The 22,891-nt window shown below is 41.4% G+C and overlaps 1 protein-coding gene across 2 annotated transcripts in view; it reads right to left on the bottom strand.

The window, feature by feature from the left end:
- Positions 1 to 19,052, bottom strand: part of tmem87b (transmembrane protein 87B) — a 55,364-nt gene extending 36,312 nt beyond the window's left edge. Inside the window, exons 1-5 of one of the 2 annotated variants that reach the window (XR_007262084.1) lie at positions 18,743 to 19,052; positions 6,531 to 6,591; positions 1,065 to 1,156; positions 183 to 323; positions 42 to 92 (exon numbers count right to left, since the gene is read on the bottom strand). Coding sequence is in view for 1 of the 2 variants with exons in the window: in XM_048596784.1 (XP_048452741.1) it covers positions 42 to 92; positions 183 to 323; positions 1,065 to 1,156; positions 6,531 to 6,591; positions 18,743 to 18,889 (492 nt within the window). In the remaining variant the exon portion in view is untranslated. The remainder of the gene's footprint in view (positions 1 to 41; positions 93 to 182; positions 324 to 1,064; positions 1,157 to 6,530; positions 6,592 to 18,742) is intronic. The other variant, XM_048596784.1, reaches the window with a different exon arrangement.
- Positions 19,053 to 22,891: the final 3,839 nt, after the last annotated feature.

Here is a 22,891-nt window from a genome sequence, read left to right as displayed (position 1 = left end):
GCTACGGCTAACATTAAAAAATAATGCCAATTTATTACCACCTTTATATTCGGTGTCTGTACCACCACTGATTTTGGAAGATCGTGGCTCATCTGAAAGGTAAAATTTATATACGTTAGACTGAAGGATAGGACTCAAATTTAAGTAGCTAATGTAATTGAACACTACTTTCATATACTTACATTAAATTTTGGGAAGACCTGAATTTTGTCATTGCAGACAATATTTTCAGTCTTGTGTGCAATGTATTGCCCTTCACTTAATGGGTGAAGTTCAAGATTATTACGAATACCACTGCCAAAATATCTTGAGTCATATGTGTCCTAAATGAAGATCAAGAACATGCAAGAAAACTAGAATGGTTACAAATTGAGTTATTTGCAATAAGGTATCAAAATTTCACTTATGCTCTCTAAAAAATTAAAATATTGGCAGACAAGGATCAGCAAAACGCTGTTTTAAATATTTAAATAAATGGGTCAAAATTAATGTATTTTTGCTAACGATTTTGTAAAAGCAGCTTTTCCTTTCCCCGACTTCCTTTTGTAACATGCTTGCATTGCAAAACCAAAATATTATACCACGGCCAAGGAAGAGCTTAATACTGTAATCTTTCAACATTGAACATTTTGAACAAATAAGGCTCTCCAATTAATGTTGAACAATCCCCTAAATGAAGTACTGCCTTAAATGGGTTTATCCCTTTAACAAGTCTGTGTTGACTTTTTGAAGATGTATGGGAATGAATGAATCTCTAACAAAGCCCTAACCTTGCAGTTAAAGGGCATACCCCTTTATCCAATCTTATCCTTCAAAAATCTACTTTCCAAAAATTAAATAGTTCTCACATTACCGGTTAACATTTCACATTATAAACCTGATCCATTGACAGTTGACAATTCAGAGAAGTCTGATATTCCTTCTTTAAGTTTAATGTCTGAAATAAAATTAAAATTTTCCACATGGGCTATTCACTGATTGCATATACAACATCCTTTTTCCAATGGAAATGTAAAAGCTAAAAAAAAAGTTCTCTATTTTAACTATTTCGTAAGAATACTTACTTTAATGTTATTTAATTCATTGTGACAAGGGGAATACCGGAGGTACCACTCAACTGTTAATGATACATTCTCAGGACATTTGAATGAGACAACTGTGAAGAGGACAAAAAAACAAAGAAACGTTAGAATACCACAAATTGCTTGGTGGTAAAAATGCTACACAAATGCTCAAGGTGAAACAAAAGATTCAGGAAATCAAGCAGTGATGAAATAACAATTCTTACAGTGGTATGTTTTAAGTTCTGTGTCCAGGTGACTTGCACACAAATTTCCCAAATTTGTTTAGCAAAAGTGAATTAAAGTGTAACTTTGAGCAGTAAAACCTCTGTTACCAGCACGCTTCAGAAAAATGGGTGATGTCAGTTAATCAAAACTGTCCATTAACAGGGAGTTACAGTACACCATACACAAGGCAAGATGCAACTGAGGGCTTGAAGGGAAAAATGGAAGCAGTTAGTTGTCAGAAGCCCCAGCACTGTGGGGCATCACAGTAAAACTATCACAACTGAAGGCTGAACAATTGCTGACACCACAAATGACACCACGACCGTTAGACTGGTTTTGTTCAGAAAAAAGAAATCAAAGACTGTTGCTACAAGTGTTGTATCTTTGTTCATGCACAATAATTTATTAACTTATAGGGATTCACACTGTAGGGATTCTATGATTCTGTGATCTATGAACTTCAGTGTAATGCCCCAGAATGGTGAGCAATTAACAGCTACAACACTGGCATCAGCCCCAACAGTCAGAAATGAGGAAAAAATATTGAGAGATCTCAGATAAATGCAAAAATAATAAAGTTGTAATCACAGAATCCGCAGCGTGCAGACAGGCCATTCAGCCCCACAAGTACACACTGATGCTCTGAACCGCATCCCAGCAAGACCTATCCCACTGCCCTATCCCTGTAACCCTGCATCTCCCGTGGCTAATGCAACCAACCTACACATCCCTGAACACTCTGGGCATGGCCAATCCACCTAACTTGCACATGTTTGGACTTTAATTTTCTGAACATTGACTGAGACTACCATAGCACAAAAGGTTTGGATGGTAAAGAATTTGTTAAAGGTGTTCAAGAAAATTTTATTAATATGTAAATGTTCTTCTAGAGAAAGAGCAGAACTTGACCTTGTATTGCATAAGAAGGCAGGGCAAGTGACTGAGATGATAGTAGAGGAACACTTTGGGTCTAGTGACCATAATTCTATTAGTTTTAAAATATTTACAGAAAAGGATAAGCCTTCCATAAAAGCTAAAATTTTTAAACTGGAGTAAAGCAAATTTTAATGGTTTGAGACAAGAGCTTTCAAAAATTGAATAGAGTAGACTGTTTGTAGTTAAGGAACATCTGACAAGTAGGAGGCTTTCAAAAGTGTGATAACAAGAGTTCAGAGTCACTATGTTCCTGTTAGAGTGAACGGTAAGGCTGGTAGGATTAGGGAACAATGGATGAATAAATATATTGATATTGGGCTCCATAGAGGTTGTGAACAAAACTCATAAATCTCTGGTCAGATCCAGTTCTAGTCAACATATTTTAGCAAGTATGCGTGGGTACTTGACAGGGAGAGGAGATTTACAGAATGCTTTCAGCAATGAAGGATTTGTCTTACAAGATTATGTTGGAGAAGCTGGGGTTTTTAATTTTTGAGTAAATAAAAATGTGTAATGATTTGGTATAGGTGCACAATGTTATCTGTCCCTATTCACCTTACTTAAAGAAAAGAATATTGTTATGAAATCCTGCAACAAGAATTCAGGGAGCTGGATACCAGATTCCAAAGGCTGTAATATCTGGATTATTCCTGGCACCACATGCTAGTCTAGGATTGGTGTGTAGAACAGATGAATGTGTGGCTGAAGAGTTGGAGCAAGAGGGAGGGCTTTAGACTCCTGCATCCCAGGAACTGTTTCTGGGGCAGATGGGACTGGAACTGAATCAACAGACTTGTAGAGATTTGTTAGTGTGATTGATTGGGTTTTAAACTAGTTTGGCAGGGGATTGAGATATGGAGTGAAGGGGATGATGGAGGCAAGTATAGAAGAGAAACAAAGTAATTCTAGAAGGCAATGCAAATACAGTTAAGTCAAGGCACAAAAGAGCAAGGGAAGGCTGGTTGACATTTATGTTAATGCAAGAAGGCTTGCGAGTAATACATGAGTTGAGATCGTTCACTAACACATGGTGATATGACATCATTGCTATCACAGAGACGCGCTGGGGAGAAAAGGAGGGCTGGAAGCTCAATATTCCAGAGTTCAGAATCATTTTGCATGAATTTTTGGGAGATGGAAGTGCAAAGGAGGAGATGGTGTTGCCATATTAATTAATGAGTCAAATACTGCACTAAATATATCCAAAATAATCAGGGAGGGACAGTAAGATAGGTATGGAGGCAAATCTCAAGTGCAAAATAATCGGCTCATTATAGGAGATTTCAACTTCCCCGTATCAATTGGGATAGACAACGCGTGAAAAGCTTAGAGATGGAGGAATTCTTACAGTTTATCCAGGAGGGCACTCTATGTCAGCACAGACGAAGTCCTACAAGAGAGGGGCAATTCTGAACCAAACAAGTGTTAGATGTGGTGATGGGGCTGGCGTTGGTGGTAGTGATGGTGGGGACGGGGGGAACAATCAGTGACAGTGCCTATAATTCAGTAAGATTTAAAGTAATTATGTACAAAGAAAGATGGGTTCTGAATTGGTGGAAGGCAATTATAAAAAGATAATACAGGATCTGGCCAAGTGGAGTGCAGCAACTGCTTGGAGAAAAATGCACATCAGAGGAGTGGGAGACACTCGAAAGAGTGAGAGAGAGTTGTGGACACAGAGCTCTAACAAACTACATCAAACTTGACAGCTGGACTCCCAAAATCTCCTGACTGCGCCAACTTGCAAGATACTATGGGTTCAAGCAAGAAGCAACTTGAATGATAAATGGCCCTTTCACAATGGGGTAGTTAATAACAGCTCACATAAGCAGGCAGCAGTGAAGACATCAAGGATATGGGAGAGACAACATACAAAGCTTCAAGATTTACAGAATACTTGAAGGAAAAAGGAGAAAATAACCACCCTATAAACAAGGGAAACAAAGCAAGCACAGACAGTGACAACTGCAGAAAACCACCACAGATGTGACCAGCCATGGTGACCAGGACCCAGTGATTAGAGACCCCTTTGGAGAATTATGGCCATGTTCACCATTCATGGGTAATGCTGAAGGTAGTATGTGAGTCCTGTGCTTTACTTTTGCTTGAATTGTATCAGGAGCTGAAGTTTTATCCGTTAATCAGTTATAATCAGAATAAAAGGACTGTTGAGTTAACTGACTGGCCCAAGTGACCTCTATGTATTGGGGTGCAACAAGTTCCTGTAAAGGTAAAGGTGGGATCAACCATTCTAGAGAACTCTGGATGTCAACAGATGTACACAACTGGATAAGGAACACAAAAGGAAACTAATGGTAGATACCAATGGCTCAAAACAGTGAATGCCTTAGAATACAGACAGTGCAGGGTTTGCTGGAAAAAAATTAGGATAGCAAAGAGGGGCCATTAAAAACATTGGCGGGTAACATTAAGGAAAATTAAAAGGCATCTTATAAGTATATTGGGGCAAGATAATAATCAAGGAAAAACTAGTACTTATTAGAGATCAAAGTGGCAACTTGTGCACGGAGCTGGAAGACTGAGTCGAAGTTTTAAATGAGTACTTCGCATCATATTCACTGCCAAGAAGGATGATTTAAGTAGAGAAGGTGGACTGTGATATACTTGCACAGGATTAATGAGAAGGCAGAGTATTAGTGATTTTAGCAGGCTTGAAAGTGGATAATTCCCCAGGCCCAGGTGAGACGTATGCCAGGCTGCTGTGGGAGGCAAGGAAGGATACTTCAGGGGCTCTGATATTAATTGTCAAATCCTCTCTGGAAGACAGCTCATGAGGTATTATTATATCAAGGTGTACACATGAAAGTAGGGCAGTTCTTGTGATCTACACCAACTTTAGTAAGATTTTTAATAAGATCTTGCACTGGTTAAGATGTTAAGAGCCCATGCAACTCAGAGCAATTTAGCAAATTGCATCCAAAATTGGCTTTGTGGCTGGACAGCGACTGTCACAGGGTGTTTTTGTCCTGTGCCCAGTAGCGTACCACAGGGTTTGATGCTGGGTCCCTTGCTGTTTGTAGTCTTAATGACCTAGACACGAATGTAGGACGTATGATCAGTAAGCATAGATGATACAAAAAGTGGTGGTATGGTAAATAGACTATGGCTTGCCTTCTCACTATCAGCTGACATAGATGGACTAGTCAGATTGGCAGAATAGTGGCAAATGGAATTTAATCCTAAAAAGGTATGAGGTAATACATTTTGAAAGGACTATTAAGTCATGGGAGTACATGATGAATAGCAACATCCCAGAAATTAAGAATCAAAAGGGACCTGGGTGTGCATGTCCATATGCAAAAGGACAGGTAGAAAGGCAGTTAAGAAGAAATATGGGATGTTTGCCTCTATTGATCAGAGTCCTAAACACAAAAAGCAAGGTATTTTGATGGAGCTGTATATAACATTAGCCAGGCTACAACTGTACTGTTGTAGTTCAGGTCGACACACTATAGGAAAGATGTGATTGCACTACAGACAATGCAAAAGAGATTCACCGGGATATTATCTGGGCTGGGGAGATTCAGTTGTGAAGAGAGACTGGATGGGGAGCAGAAAAGGTTGAGAGGTGTACAAAGTTCGAGGGGCACAGACGGAGTAAATAGGGAGAAACTTCTCCCCTTAGTAGAGTGGTCAGTAATTGGGGGCATGGTTTTAAGAGAAGGACCAGTAGGTTTAGAAAGGATTTGAGGAAAAATATTTTCACCCAGAGAGGATAATCCCCAAAGATATCTAAGAATTACTTAGACACTTTAAACACTATAGCACATGAGACTATAGGTCAAGTTCTGAGAAATGGGATGAGAATGGATGGATATTTGATGACTGGTACAAACACGATGGGCCAAAGAGCCCCTTTTCATGTTGTAAAACCCCACACCTCGAGGTCATCGGGTGGAAGGGTCACTGGACCTGATCATTAACTGATTTCCCTTCAGTGATGCTGCCAGACCTGCAGCGGTTTTCCAGCAACTTGTGTTTTTGTCTCACAGAACTCACCCTTGATTAGAGAGTGTCATTGTCAGAAATAGAAGTAAGTCACCATTTTTCTCCCTATCCCACCTTGAAAGATTGTTATGTTTTTCAGGGTAATTCAAGAGTGAAGCAGCACAGTCGCAAAATGTGCACAGGAAAACTTAGCTATTAACCATACTTGGATAAAAGTTTTAGACTTTTACTTCAGAAAAATATTAAAAATATTAATTTGTGTATTTAACTACCATTGGTATACACCAACTGCTTTCAAAAAATTATCACACATTAGGTTCAAAATAAACAACTTACCTTCAAGTACAATATTTGTTTTGTTAAACATTGTTTTTGTAAACACCAGTGGCTTATGGTTCTGAAAAGAAAATTTGAATCACAACCATTAGTCAAAAGTAGCAAAACAAAAACGGAGATCATGCTAATATTCTTCCATGTATATTTGAAAGTTAAACTGGCATTATCAGCACCAGAGTTGGTATATTCTAGTTAAGTACCAGAAACGTTTGTCACCATGATCCCAAAACATGCATAAGCATTCTGTTAGGTTCTTAATGGATACTAATTCATGTTAAAGAAACCAAAACATGTAGTATTCAACTGCCTCAAGATACAACATTAAAAGAAAAATCAGGGGATAAATAAAACAAAACACCAACTTGATACTAAAGCTCTTAAGTATGTTATAGATCCACTTCTTCCTGTAACTCCAAGTTAGGCAAACCTTATCTCCTTTTTACTCATGCACTGTAAGTGAGCTGTTAGCTACACAAGACCAAATTTGCAAGTGCCTTCTATGAGAAACTCCCAAATAAATCAAACTGAGAAGCCTTCTAACCACAACCCATTGCCACGATGTCACATATTCGCAAAATTCTAAACTGAAAAGTAAATTAATTATCTTTTATCTCCAAAACACTTAAATATCAATAACTTAATATTAAAATATCAACAGATTTATTGCACAGAGTTCTGGAATTCTGCGCATGTACAATTGCAAAATGCAATAGGTGTGATCAGAGACTGGCCGCCCAAAAGCAATCCAGCAATTCCTGCCCTGGAGAATTGATGGAGGGCAGTAAGACATGGGCCAAGGTTTAACGCTCATCAAGTAATGCTCACATCCCTTGAATGAATAATTACAAAATCACTTGAATTCTGCATTTTATGAATAATTTATATCCATAAATGGGGTTTACAAGTCTATGCCAGGACTTCTAAAAGTTTAGCTTCTTCACTAATAAAAACAGACAGACTGACTCTAGGGAGGTTCAATGATGGATCATCCATTGTTCACTGTTTATACTTTTAAATGACTTGAGGTAATTTTCTAAACAATGTTCAGAGACATTATGACACACCTCTAGAGCAGATAGGACTTGAATGCAGGTCTTCTGGCTCAGAGGTAGGACACTACAACTGTGCCACAGGAAACCTCTGACTTGTAAGAAACATAGAACAGTACAGCACAGTACAGGCCCTTCGACCCACAACGTTGTGCCAAACTTTTACCCTAAATCGAAGGTCTATCTAACCTCCACCCCTACCTTATACTATCATCCATATGTCTTTCTAATAGCCACTTAAATGCCCCTAATGAGGCCGACTCCACTACCCTCTCCGGCAATGCATTCCATGCCCCTACCACTCTCTGAGGAAAGAACCTACCTCTGACGTCTCCCCGATATCTACCTCCACTCACTTTAAAACTATGCCCCCTTGTAATAGCTACCTCCACCCAAGGAAAAAGTCTCTGTGGTCTACTCTATCTATACCTCTGATCATTTTGTACACCTCTATCAAGTCACCTCTCATCCTTCGTCGTTCTAAAGAGAAAAGCCCTAGCTCTCTCAACCTTTCCTCATAAGACCTTCCCTCCATTCCAGGCAACATCCTGGTAAATCTCCTCTGCACCTTTTCCAACACTTCCACATCTTTCCTGTAGAACTGGTCACAATACTCCAGATGTGGCCGAACCAGGCTTTTGTATAGCTGGAGCATAACTTCACAGCTCTTGAACTCAATCCCTCTATTAATGAAAGCTAACACACCATACACCTTCTTAACACCTTTATCCACCTGGGTGGCAGCTTTCAGGGAACTGTGGACATGAACCCCAAGATCCCTCTGCTCCTCCACACTGCCAAGAATCTTTCCATTAACCCTGTATTCTGCTTTCAAGTTTGTCCTTCCAAAATGAATCACCTCACACATTTCAGGGTTAAACTCCATCTGCCACTTCTCAGCCCAGCTCTGCATCCTATCAATGACCCCTTTGTAACCTATAACAGCCCTCCGCACTATCCACAACTTGACTCACCTTCGTATCATCCGCGAACTTACTAATCCACCCTTTCACTCCTACATCCAAATCATTTACAAAAATCACAAAGAGAAGAGGACCCAGAACAGATCCTTGTGGTACACCACTAGTAACTGAGCACCATGTTGAATATTTTCGGTCCACTACCACCCTTTGGATTCAGAATTGGCTGACCCTTAGAAGACAATCTGCCACATTTGCCCCTATCCCATGCCTCCTTACCTTCTGCATGAGCCTACCATGGGGAACCTTATCAAATGCCTTACTTAAATCCATGTATACCACATCCACTGCTCTACTTTCATCCACGTGTTTGGTCACCTCTTCAAAGAATTCAATAAGGTTTGTGAGGCATGATCTACTCCTCACAAATCCATGCTGACTATAAATACAATGACTATGTACAATAAACACAAATTAACTGAATGTAACCAACCCAAGTTTATTTCATTTGCGTTTACATTAGGTAATAACTTTTTCTTAAAAACCAAGTGATTCCATTTATCATGCATGTAAAACTTTAATTCCTAAAACACAGTTTAATGTAAAATATGCAAATATCCAACTCATAATTCACAACAATGACATTAAGAAAAAAATACAACTGAAGCACAGGAGGTGGCCACTTGGGGAGATGGTGACTTTGTGGCAATTTCAATGGAGTAGTAAACCAGAAGCCCAGACAAATGCTCTGGGGGTATGGGTTCAAATACAGCTGGTGGAATTTAACTTCAATGAATAAAAATCTGGAATAGAAAATTAGTCTCAATAATGGTGGCCATGAAACAATCAATTGCAATAAAAATATTTTGGTTCACATATATCTGTCAGGGAAAGAAATGTATCATCCTTAACTACTCTGGCCTACATGCCACTCCAGATCCACAGCAACATTGTTAACTCTTAACTGGCTTCTGACATGGCCCAGAGACTCACTCAGGATGAAAAAAAAAAGAGCTGCTTCACAAAGTCTGTGCCAGTTCCCTGCAAGAAAGCTAGTCACACTCACTCTGCAAATTTTCTCTCTTCAGCCAATTATCAAACTGCCCTTTGAAAGCCCTGAATGAATCCACTTCTACCATACTCTCAGACAATGGATTCCAGATATTGTATTTCCTCATGTTGCTTTCTTGCTCCTAAGCTTAATATTGGTATTCACAGTTTATCACACTTGTGCCCAGAGGAATATTTCATCTCTACTTCTATCTAGATCTTTGGTAATTAAATAAAGTTCTAACAAAGGTCATCTCAATATTTTCTTCTCCAAGAACAACGTCAGGTTCTCCAACCTGTCCAGGTAACTTGTGGCCCTCATATTTGCAAGATTGGTTGCAAAGATAAAGGAAGTCTTGCACTTATACAATGCTTTTCATGACCAGTAGGTATCTCAAAGCACCTTCCAGCCAATTAAGTACTTTTGAAGTGTAGGCAGTGTAGCAGTACAGCAAATTCCCACAAACAATATTGTGGTAATAACCAATTTGTTTTTGTGATATGGGTAAGATACAAATGCTGGCAGGAGAGAGATAATTTCGTTGCTTTTCTTTGAAGCTCAGCTCAAGATCAAACATGATGGAGAGGTTACTAATTGTTAGCTCAGCCTGAGAAAATGATCAGGATGGCAATAGAATCTCAAAAACAAAAAACCTTGCATTGTCAAAACACCTTAAACACAGAAAATTGTTCCAAAACATAATCAATGAAAAATGAGTCCACATTCTGGGAGGTAAGCAAGTGAAAGGAAGACATTTGGAGTACTGTGTGCAGTTCTGGTCACCCTACTATAAAAAATATACTATTAAACTAGAAAGAGTACAAAAAAGATTGACAAGGGTGCTAACTGGAATTATAGAACATAGAATAGTTCAGCACAGGATCGGGCCCTTCAGGCCATGGTGCCTCCACCACCACCCCTGGCAGCATGTTCCAGACTCCCAACACTGTAAAATAAAATGTCCTTCACATCTCCTTTGAACTTCCCCCCTCTCACCTTAAATGCACGGCCCTTAGTATTACACATTTCAACTCTGCGAAAAAGATTCTGTCAACCCTATCTATGCATCTCATTATTTTATAGACTTCTATCAAGTCTCCCCTCAGCCTCCGCCACTCTAGACAAAACAACCCAAGTTTTTCTAGCCTCGTCTTATAGCTCATAACTCAAACCAGTAACTCAAGTTACAAGGAAAGGTCGGAAAAGCTCTGACTGTTTTCCCCTGGAGCATAGGAGACGGAGGGACGGCCTTATTGAGATTTCCAAAATCATGAGGGGCAAAGACAAGATAGATAGTCAACAGCTTTTCCCCAGACTAGGAGAGTCTAAAAGTAGACAGCTTGGGTTTAAGGTGAGAAGGGAGATATAAAAGGGTCCAGACAGGCAATTTTGTCCACACAGAGGGTGGTGAGTGTCTACATAGGCTGCCAGAGGACAGTACAATTTTGTCATTTAAGAAACATTTGGACAAGTACATGGATGGGATAGGTATGGAGGGATATGGACCAAATACAGGCAAATGGGACTAGATTGTGAAAATTGTGCAGAAAGGCCTGTTTCCATGCTGTCAGCCTCAATGACCCTATGATAAAAAGGTTGAGTCAAGAGAGATTGAGTATACAGATTATCTTAAAGAGAGGATAGTGGAAATACAGACTATTTTAGAGAGAATGCTTCACAGCATCCACACAGCTGAAGTAGCAGCTAAAACAAAAAAAAAGTGGTGCAAAAAGAAAGGGATGCACAGGAGACCAAAGTCAGACAAACACATTTCTGCACAGGGCTGGAGTAGCTTACAGAGTTATAAATAACAAGGCTATTAAATATAGGAACAGGCCATTCAGCCCCTGAGCCTGTTCCATCATTCAGTGAGATCATGGCTAATTTATGATCTAACTCTATATACCTACCTTTGGCCCATATCCGTTAATACCTTTGCTGAACAAAAATGTATCTAATTCAGATTTAAAGTGAACAACTGCGTTTGTGGAAGCGAGTTCCAAAACTCTATCAGCCTTTACGTGTAGAAGTGCTTCCCAACAGGACTCCGGAATGGTCTGGCCCTAACTTTTAGACTATGCCCCCTTGTTCTGAAATCCCCAACCAGTAGAAATTGTTCTTACTATCTCTGTAGATAAAGGTAAACTATCAATGCTGGAGTCAGAGATAACACAGTGTGGAGCTGGAGGAACACAGCAGGCCAGGCAGCATCAGAGGAGCAGGAACGTCAATGTTTCGGGTCAGGACCCTTCTTCAGACATTTGGGGGAGGCGGTGCTCAGAAATAAATAGGATGGGTAGGGCTGGGGAAGGTAGGTGGGATGGTGATAGGTAAGTGCAGGTAGGCAGTGGAGGAGATTGGTCAGTAAGGTGGGAGGAGCGGACAGGTGGGAGAGAAGATGGACAGGTTGTGTCAGGTCAAGGAGGTGGGGATGAGAGGGAGTGTTGGTCATGGGAGGAGGCCTGGGGTGGGGAGATTTTGAAACTGGTAAAAATCCACGTTTAGGCCATTGGGCTGTAGGCTCCCAAGGCGGAATATGAGGTGGTGCTCCTCCAGTTTCAAGAGGCGTCATAGTGATACTGGAGGAAGCCCAGGATCGACATTTCGCCCAGGGAGTGGGAGGGGGAGTTGAAATGATTTGCGACCTGAAGGTATTATCGTTTGTCATGAACAGAACACAGGTACTCCTCAAAGCAGTCTCCGAGCCTCCGTTTAGTCTCACCGATGTAGACGAGTCTACATTGGCAGCAGCGGATGCAATAGCCCACATTGACAGATGTGCAGGTGAACCTCTGTCTGATGTGGAAGGCTTGTTAGGTGCCTTGAATGGAAGTGAGGAGGGAGGTGTAGCACTTCCTGCGGTTACAGGGAAAGGTGTCGGTGGGTGTGGAGTGGACGAGGGAGTTGCAGAGACAGCGGTCCCTAAGAAAGGCAGAGAGTGATACGTTAGATACGGAGATTGGTGGGGTGATGCGTGAGGACAAGGGGGATTCTGTCTTTGTTTTTGTTGCAGGGAGGGGATGTGAGGGCAGGGGTGCAGGAACTCAAGAGATGTGGTTGAGAGCATTTTCATCCACCGGAAGCGGGGTGGGGGGATGTTGTGGTCCTTGGAATTAGAGGACATCTAGGATGTTCGGGAGCAGATGAGGCGGATGTGGAGGAATTGGAGGAATTGGGGGTAGGGGATTGCATTCTTGCAGGAAGGTGGGCGAGAGGAGGTAGTTATTTATCTTTATCTAACCTGTTCTTTGCACGTTAGTTGAAGACTTTGAAGAGATCATTCCTTTGCCTTCTAAATTCTAGAGAAAACAGGCCTAATTTGTGTAATCTCTCCTCACAATTTAACCACAAGTCCAGGTATCATTCTTGTAAACCTACATTCTGCCCCCTCCAAGGTCAATACAGCAAACATTGTTTGAACCAGCACCATATGAACTGACACTCAATAAATCAGCAAAAAAATTATAAACCTCAAATACCACAGGTTTACTATATTGTGATCTCTGCAATGACAGAGTAGTCAGTTGAGGATGTGAATGAGAAGGCTGTTTTACATAACTTACCAGAAGAAAGTTGTATTATTATTTAAGGGATTTATGCTGTTAAAAAAAAAGTGTAACAGTGATGTGTATATTCCCTGCAACATTTTTCTATTACTTAGTGTGTACAACCCTTGATCAACCAGAATATTCGATCAACCAACACACTCCTGGCCCCATATGTGCCGGTTAATAAAAAGTTTGCTGTATATCCTTCCTAAAGTGTGGTCCCCAGATCAGCTCTCAGTACTCCACGAGCTGTCTAACCAGGCTTTTGTATTGCTGCAGCATAATTTCTGCATCCTTATATTCCAGTCCTCTAGATATAGGATGTTCCGATGAAGGGTCAATGGATCTGAAACATTGACTCTGCTTTCTCTCAACACAGACTCTGCTTTCTCTCAACACAAGCTGCCATACCTGCTGAGTTTCTCCAATATGTTTTGGTAGCAGATTTTCTCAATTTACTGTGAATAGTCTCATTAAAGTTGGCATTACCAAAAACTAAAATTCTAATAGTTGATTTGTGCTTTGCACTTTCAAATGCTACAGTGAACTTAATCATATTATATTCACTATCTGATAAATAATAGATGCTCAATTAGGTTATTAATTAAATTCAGCTCATTACTCATTAGTAAATCCAATATTGTTTGTCCCCTTGTTGCATCGGGGGCATATTGCTGTAGAAACTATCCGGACACATGTCAGAAAGTAAGTGAATTTCTGGCAGGTGCTTGTCTGTTTCTCTCAATCTATGTTCAAGATAAAATTCTCCCTTTAACTCTGCCTCTGCTGCATTTTTGCCTAATTTTTGCATTTATACAATCTAGCACTTCAGGAGTTGTTACGAATGGGTCAATACACAGCACCTATTATAGTTTGAGATCCTTTACTGTGCTTCAGTTCCACCCATATAGTCTCCACTGGATGCTTTCCTCTCATTATAATCTCCCTCTTCATTGAAGTGATTTTCTTTCCAACCGATAAGGCTACTCCATCCCCGCTGCCATTTTCCCTATCTGTCCCGTGAACCTTATAATCTAGAATATTTGGTTCACAGTCACAACCACCCTGCAGCCATGACTCAGTAATGGCTACTATATCATAATCCTTAATTTGAATGTACCTGTAGCTCATTCAATTTATTCCTTACGTTCATGCATTTGTATGTCGAAACATTTGGGCCATACATACTAGGCTGTCCTTCAGTACTGATGCTCTATTCAACTGTTTATTATTTCTGAACCTAATTAATATACTTAGTGTCAGAGTCATACAGCATGGAAATGGACCTTTTGATCCAACTAGTCCACACCAACCAAACTAGTGCCATTTGCCTGCTTTTGGCGCATATCCCTCCAAACCTTTCCTATTCATCTACTTATACCAATGTCTTTTAAAATGTTGAGTGTACCTGCATCCACCACTTCCTCTGGCAGTTCATTCACATACAGAGTCATTTTATAGTCTGGTCATTACCTGCAGTACTTGAAGTAGAATTCCTAACTGTTTCTTTACTCTCTGTCCTGTTACCCGTTTTTGAAATGGTCTTGATTTCTCCTGAGCCCCACCCACTCCCAAATATGAAAGACTTAAATATGAGGTTGCATTTCAAATTGGAGGTGCTGAGGTATTTAAGCCACTGTATTTCAATGAGTGCAGGATTATCAATGAGAAGGACTTACAAACAAAAAAAAAGGCCCAAGTGTGGGCCATTTAGCTCGAGACTGCACCACCATTCAATAAGATCATGGCTGATCCTACAATTTCAGTATCCCATTCCCACTTTCTCTCCATACCCTTTGCTCCCTTGAGCCGCAAGGGCCACATCCTGCTCCCTCTTGAATATATCTAATGAACTGGCCCCAACAGTTTTCTGTGGGAGAGAATTCCACAGGTTCACAACTCAGAGTGAAGAAATTCTTCTTCATCTCAGTACTGAATGTCTTACCTCTTATTCTTAGACTAGCCAGGGAATAGGTTATAGGCAATAGGCAACAGTTTTGAATTATCCAAAGTCTAGGGAGCTGTAGATGAGCAAAGATTTTGTAGCTCAGTTCACCAAATAAAATTCAGATCCAAGGTACAAAAGTGCTGATTGAGTACTGGAGAAAGAAGACTGAGTTAAGAGCAGTAAAATTATGCCTATAATCGAAACTTGGATTGAAGCCAACTGGAGTTTTGACTACTGTATCTCAGAAATAATTTGTTAGCCTCTTAGGTGAAACAGCATGGCTTCAAGGTTTGATTCCTGAGGACAGGTTGAACAAACTTGGCTTGTACTCCTTTGAGCATAGGAAGCCAATGGGCAAATTGATTCAGGAATTTCAAATGCTAAAAATGATTTGGTAGTATAGACAGAAATTATTTATTCTGGAAGAAGTCGAGAACTAGAGGACTCAATCATCAAATCAGAGCTAGGCCACTCAGGAAAATTTTCTATATAAGGAATATTAGTTATTTGGACCTCACTTCCAAAATATTTCAAATTGGCTTAGACAGTAGTAGATCAATGTAGAAAAGTGGAAGTAAAAAGGATATTAAAGCCACAGTGTACATTAAGTTGAATGGGAAAGTACTGCAAGTAGAGCCTCAAGATACAGGGACTATTTCCAGTGGTGTAAAGAAAAAAGCAGGATTGAAAAGAGATTATAAAATGAATAAATAATTTTGACGTCATGAGAAAAAACTATTTCCTTTGTTTGGGAAGCTCATGAAGTGTCATTAAATTATAATGATCAACAAACTAAGGAAGATATTAGAATCAGAGTTGTTGCAGAAAGAAAGTGATTGTTGTTGGAACTACTTGGAATTTAAGTAGATATTGTAGGCCCATTTATCACCTTCAGAGCTGGAAACTTTTAAATTCAATATTATTAATGATTCAAGTCCACTGACATTTGATTCATCTTACTATGTCAAGTGTATCAACTGTCCAATCCGTTGGCACGAGCAATCGACTCACAAAGCAATGTGTGTATTTGGTTGTTGTGTTTGAATTTTATAGGTGCTAGGAATTTGAAAATGGCTGCTTTCACTTTCACCATCTTCAGTTTTATTTAATTCATTCATAGAACTTGGGCATTGCTCATCCTTAATTGCACTTATAGCTAAATACGAAATCAGGACACCAAGAGCTGGTGTGTCAGATATTGAATTGCATTAAAATCAAATGGAATATGATTTTAGACTTAAATTTTGTTTCTTCAGACGAGTAGTACATACCTATATAGCCAGACAGACAAAATCTGTACTCAGGAGAATGTTATTCTTCATTGTCCACTTTGTCAACAGATGAATACAGAGAAATGTATACAAAAGATATGAAAGTTAGTATTGAAAAGGGAACTGGATAAATATTTAAAAAGGAAATTTGTACAGGACTACAGGGATAGGGCAGAGAAATGACATTTTCAGTTCTGTTAAAGAACCACCACAGACATGATGGGTCAAATAGCCACTTTCTGTGCAGTACGATACGCTATCCACTATACAAATAGACCAGGTGAAACAATTCAGTTATTTAGCATGACTATTACTTAACCCAAGACAATTACTGCGGATGTTCAATTATAATTTCATGCAAGAGAAAGCTCCACATAATTTTCAACTGTTCGCCAAAAGTAAAGTCTAGTACATTACTGAAACTAAACTCAACAAAATCAATACATTTCCACTGAATATAAAACCAAAGTTGTCACAGTCCTACTGGCCAGAGGGCTGCTCTCTCATTAGAGAGACAACTGGCAGTGGTTTAACCAGAGGGTCACCAGGCCTCGGGTGAAGGGACAGGTTGAACAATAAAATACAATACAGAATCAGAGAAATTTACAGTGCAGGGGAAGGCCATTTGCCCCAGCCTGAACTCGAGTGCTGGCCAAATATATTAACCCAGCTTAAATCCACTCTCCAGCTCTTTCTCCATGCCAGCTCCTAATATCAATATCAGTGTAAATGATGGCAGAGTGCATTTTAGAATATTACTCAAATGTGATGAGGATTTCTGCTCCCACAAGTTGCTATTTGAAAGGGTGGTTAAGACAGAATGCCAGCATAGTGGCTCAGTGGTTAACACTGCTGCCTCACAATTCCGGCCTTGGGTGACTGCTTGTGTGAAGTTTGCACATTCTCTCTGAATTTCTGGTTTCCACCCACAGTCCAAAGATGTGCAGGTTTGGTGGATTGGCGATGCCAAATTATTCGCAGTTGCCAGGGATGTTTAGACTAGGTGGGTTCGTCATGGTAAATGTGGGACCTGAAGAACCAAATGGCCTCTTTTCTCACTATAAAAGATTCTCTGAGTTTCAGACACCTAACATGTGCCTTCCATGTCGGCTTTAACAGCAAAAATTCCACAACTCCCTTCTAATCGTTCCTCTCACGTTAATTCCGATCTCTCTCTCTGCACCTTTAACTCAGTATTCGGCACTCTGTTCTGCTACCCTGATGCACTTTGCATGGTACGATTTGAAAGTAAAGGATAACATTATCGAGGTGGAGAGGAACAATGCTGCATTGCAGGCGGAGAAGGAGCTGCTGAAGGACCAGCTCAAACAGCTCAAAGCACAGAACAATGCAGTCAACTTGCAGATAGTCGCTCTACAGTGACAGACAGCCTCCCTACAAGAACATAGTTCCACACTGCAGATACAGAACGCCAAACCTGTACAGATACGCTAAACAATACTTCTCACTGTTTCTTGATGTATGTGACAACAATAAATCAGATCTGTTCAATAAAAAAAAACTTATTCTATTACTTTAAATCTGTGTTCTGAAAAAGTCACTGAATGCAAAATGTTAACTCCGCTTTTGTTTTCAGAGCTCCTGAGCTTCTCCAATAGTTCCCCATTTCTGAATCAGATCGCTAGCATCCTAAATTTTTTTTTTAAACTAAATTTCTGCCCTGCCCCTTGATATGAATCCCTTTGCTCAGGGAAACAGGTATTTCATATTAACTAAACCTCAAGTCCATATAATTTTAAAATTTCACTTTAGCCTCCGCCCTTCAAAACAAAGTCTATCCAATCAATGACAACAGTGTGGATCTGGATGAACACAACAGGCCAGGCAGCATCAGAGGAGCAGGAAAGTTGACGTTTTGGCCCCTCTATCCAATCAATTACTTTTAAAAAGTTTCGAAGTAAATCAGCTAGATCATTACATTTTGCACACAGGTCTTGGATGACCGATGAAAACTTCTTGTTTGAAATGAGAATCCACAAGTGTGTATGGCCGCACCAGCTGAGGGATCGTCACTGTTCAAGTGGGACTGTTTCAGGTGATGTCTCGCAGGCCTGAAGGCATGGGTAGTTTTCCGTCGTGGTTCTTACCTTGAGAAACAGCTCCACTTAGGGAGATCTATTTTATACGAATAAATATGGAAATGCGCGATTTAAACGATTAGAATAACATTGACCTGATGTTACGACTGAGCTGCAGCCCCACTCCTTAACTCACACAGCAGCTTGCGACCACAAACAACCCCAGAGAAACCGACCGCAGCATCCCTAGCTTATCTCCACGAGTCTGCAACGCAGGGCGGACCGCCTGAGGGAGGAAAAGCCCATATCAGCGGTCACGCCATCGTCCAGCGTGAAGACACCCACCTCCGCGGGCCAAGATAACCATGAGGCGTCAACACACTCACCGGCCCCACCGTCCGGCTCCAGAGACCGGGCTCCGGTACAGTCTGTACGCCACGAATGAGGAAAGAGGCAGAGATGTAGAACGCCACGAGGGGGGAGGCCCGCTTTGCACCTCCTGGTCCTGGTCCCAGCCGCCCAGCTGCAGCCATCTTTCCGCCCGATTTTCCTCAGTGGGCGGCGGTGATCGCTTCACCTGTCAATGGCTGACGTCACACACCCTACCTGCACGGCGGAGGAAGAGGAGGAAACAACGCCGAGCCGCGACGGCTGCGCATGCGCACACCTCCTTTCCCTTAAAGGGCCGCGCTCGCTGACGCGCGCGTGTAGCGCCGGCCTCGGATGATGTGCTTACGCCGTGCGTTGATTGAAACGTGTCCGCATGCGCGCCTTTGTCACCACCTGCCTGCATTTCTCGGTCACATGGTGCCAAACGGCTCGTGATCAACCGTCGAGGGAGCGGCTGCAGTTAGAGGTTCGATTCCCCGCGAGTGAAGTATTTCTGAGGCTTGCCGAGCTGGTTTCTTGTTTCGCAGATGTTTCGTCATTATGCTGGATAACACCCTCAGTGCAGCCTCCGATGAAGCGTCGGTGTGTTTTCCCGCCTGGTTTTGAAACTCTGGGGTCCGTTGAGATGGGTTGCCTCATTCCCGGTTTTCCTTGGTAGTGGAGTGTATATGGGGTCGAGTTCAATGTGTTTATTAATAGCATGCTTTGTGGAGTGCTAGGCTTCTAGGAATTCCCGTTGCCTGTCCCTGCCTAGCCTGTCCCAGGATCTTGGTGTTGTCCCAGTCGAAGTCGTGGTTCTCCTTGTCCAGGTGGATGAGATGAGTGAGTATTGGTCGTGTCTTTTTGTAGCCAGTTGGTGTTCATGTACTCTTGTTAGTTTCCTTCCTGTTTGTCCCATGTAGTGTTTGTCACAGTCTCTGCAGGGGATCTTGTAGATGACATTGGTCCTGTCCATGGTGGGGAGTGGGTCTTTAGTTTGGGTGAGCTGTTGTTGTAGGGTTGATGTGGGCTTGTGTGCCACTCTGCCTAGCGGTCATAGGAGTCTTGTGGTGAGTTCTGATGTAGGGTAGTGTGATGTGTGTAGTATCTTTCTGATGTTGGTCATGTAGGCATATTCTGACCTAGTTCTTTGGATATCCATTATCCTTGCAAATCTGGAAGAGGTATTCTTCTTCCTCTTGGTGCAGTAATGTGTTGTTGCTGTTTTTAAATAGTGTTTGTATGCAGCTTTGTTTGTGTGTGCTGTGATGGTTACTGTTGAAGTTCAGTACCTGGTCTGTGTGTGTGGCTTCTTGGTGAAGTATTTCCTTAGCGGTGTCTTTGCTGGAAAGAAAATAAATGGTTTATTCCTTTGCTTCGAAAAGGATGCACATGTTTCAACTGTGACTTTTCTGACTGAAAATTCATCAACCTGCAATGTCTCTCTCTCCAGAGATTGTAATGACTTGCCACTTCCAGCGTTTTCTGTTTGTTTCCTGTTGCTAATATTTTGTGTATTCACTCACAGGAGATGGGTGACAGTAGCTAGGATCAGCACTTATTGCCCATTCCTTTGTTGCTTTTGTGAAGATGGTGGTGAGTTGCTTCCTTGAATGGCTGCAGTCTATTTGCTGGAGGTACATCCACAATACAACTTAGGAGTGAGTTCCAGGATTTTGGCCTGGTGACATTAAAGGAACAGGATCTATTTCCAAGTCAGGATGGTGAGTGGCTTGGAGGGAAATTTATAGGTGTTGGTGTTCCCACATATCTGCCACTGTTGTTCTTCCAGATGGTAGTGGCCATGAAGTATTTGGGAAGTGTTGTCATTGGAGCCTTGTTGAATTTCTGCAGTGCATCTTGTAGGTAGTATAGGCTACTGACCATCGGTGGTGGAGGGTGTGAATGTTTATGGATGTGATACAGGTAGTTCTCCTAAAAAGCAATAGTTGCTTTCTTGTGTGACCTTGCACTATAGAAAAGCACCATAGAAAATCAGGTTATTAGGGAAATTGCTATACCTGTACAGCAGAAAGTTTGCATTATCCAAACAGCATCCACTATTCATCAATCATGTTACAGCCAATTTGTGTTAATGAAACATTTATTATAGCAGAACTACCTGTACCAATTAAGAGGGCTGCTTTGTCCCAGATGGTGTAAAGCATCTGGGTGGTTGAGAGCTGCACTCATCATGGCAAGTGGGGAATATTCCATCACGTTACTGGCTAGTGCCTTTTATAGACGGAGGACTCTGGGGGAATCAAGATGTGAGCTACAGCAGGATTCCTAGCCTCTGACCTGCTGTTGAGGCACTGTGTATTTATATGATGTAGGAGTGACCTAGGGCAAGAAGACAGTGTCAGGAATTCAGCAGGAACAGTGCTATATTCGAGCGGCAATTGATTTACAGCAAAGAGTGGAATTCCAGATCGTCATGCAGAGCAATGGAGCTCACTTTGCAGAACACCTGTGCAACACTACCTTTACAGAGGAAGGGTCACCAGACCTGAAACGTTAACTGATTTTTTTTTTCCTTCACAGATGCTGCCAGATCTGCTGAGCTTTTCCAGCAACTTCTGTTTTTGTTACTACCTTTTACACACTTCTTTTACTTTGAAATCACATGAGTCTACAAGCAAACCATTAATTATGTGGTTAATTACATCAAATCTATTATGTGGCTAATTTCATCAAATTGCCATACATTAGATATTCTTAATCAGATTCAAGAACATGGTGCCCATTCACTTACTTGGTCACTCCTTTATCTCTTGATCTTTGTTCTCAAACATTCTGTGGTCTGCTAGCGTTCTGTCCTGCTTACTCGTATCAATTGGCAACTAATTATGCTTCTGTGGTTGGGGTGGCATGTCTTTAGCAATGCAGGAAGCCAATCACCCCAAACATCTCGTTCCAAGGCCCTGATACCCGAAGCAACACCACTCAGCTGAAACGTCCCGCACAACACCCCACACGCACCTCTGCCCAAAAGACCATTCCTCTCCCTGTCCTCCCTCTTCACTCCAATGTTGCCCAACCCCTCTCCACTGCTTCAATGGAGGACCTTGGCCCCCACCTGAGAGGATTCCCCAGCAACCACCAAATATCCTCATTCTCCTACTTCAATGGCTTAGGGGGTCAGTTAGGTCGGTTGGTTGGATGGCCGGTTTGTGATGCCAATAGCACGGGTTCAATTTCTGCACCAGTTGAGGTCACTATGAAGGATCTGCCTTCTCAGCCTTGCCCTTCACCTGAGGCATAGTGACCCTGAAATTAAACCGCCACCCTTCATATCTCATGGCAGAGCAGTCCTATGGGACTATGCCAACTTTACCTTTTACCTTTATTTATGGTTTGTCCAGTTCGATTTCTGGTCAATGGTAACCCCCACCCAGAGTGTTGATAACTAGGGGTTCAGCAATGGTAATGTAACTGATTGTCAAGGGGTAATGGTTAGATTCTCTTTTAGAGATAGTCATTGCCTCACTTGTGTGATGTGAATATCCCACTTGTCAGACCAAGCCTGAACGGTGTCCAAGTCTAACTGTATTTAGATGTAGATGACCTCAGTACGTGAGGAATAAGTTCTGCAGAAAAGTCATATTGGACTAAAAACGTTAACTTGATTTTTCTTCCCACAGACTTGCTGAGTTTCTCCAGGACTTTCTCTTTTTATTTCGGATTTCCAGCTTCCACAGTTTTTGTCTTTATTATCGTTATCAGGATGTGAGGAGTCTCAAATAATACTGAATCTTGCGCAATCATTAGCGAACATCCCCACTTCTGACCTTATGATAGAAGGTAGGTCATGGATCAATCAGCTGATTGATCATTGAGCCAAAGATCCAATTCTCTGAGGAGGTGGTTAATAGATGGATAAGAAAATACCATGGGTGGTTTGGTGATAGGGTTTTAAAAAAAGTGTTCAGTCATACGTAAAGAGTGTCTGAATATAATAGAGAAAACTACTCCAAGGAGCGCCGGCAAGGATGACATGGAGCTGAGATGATTAACTTCCAACAATCATGTCCATTTCTTCATACCCACTATGACACAAACCAGTGCATCCACCTTTTCTTCTCCTCTTTCTCCCCCTCCCCCCCCCCCCCCCCCCCCCCACCCCGTTTCCTTCGCCTCCCCGCTGCACTGTTCCGCATCGCTAG

This window comes from Rhincodon typus, chromosome 5, assembly GCF_021869965.1.
Source record: "Rhincodon typus isolate 14 chromosome 5, sRhiTyp1.1, whole genome shotgun sequence".
NCBI lineage: Eukaryota > Metazoa > Chordata > Chondrichthyes > Orectolobiformes > Rhincodontidae > Rhincodon > Rhincodon typus.
The sequence above is the reverse complement of the archived record's forward strand: the minus strand, read 5'-3'. Positions and strand labels throughout refer to the sequence as shown.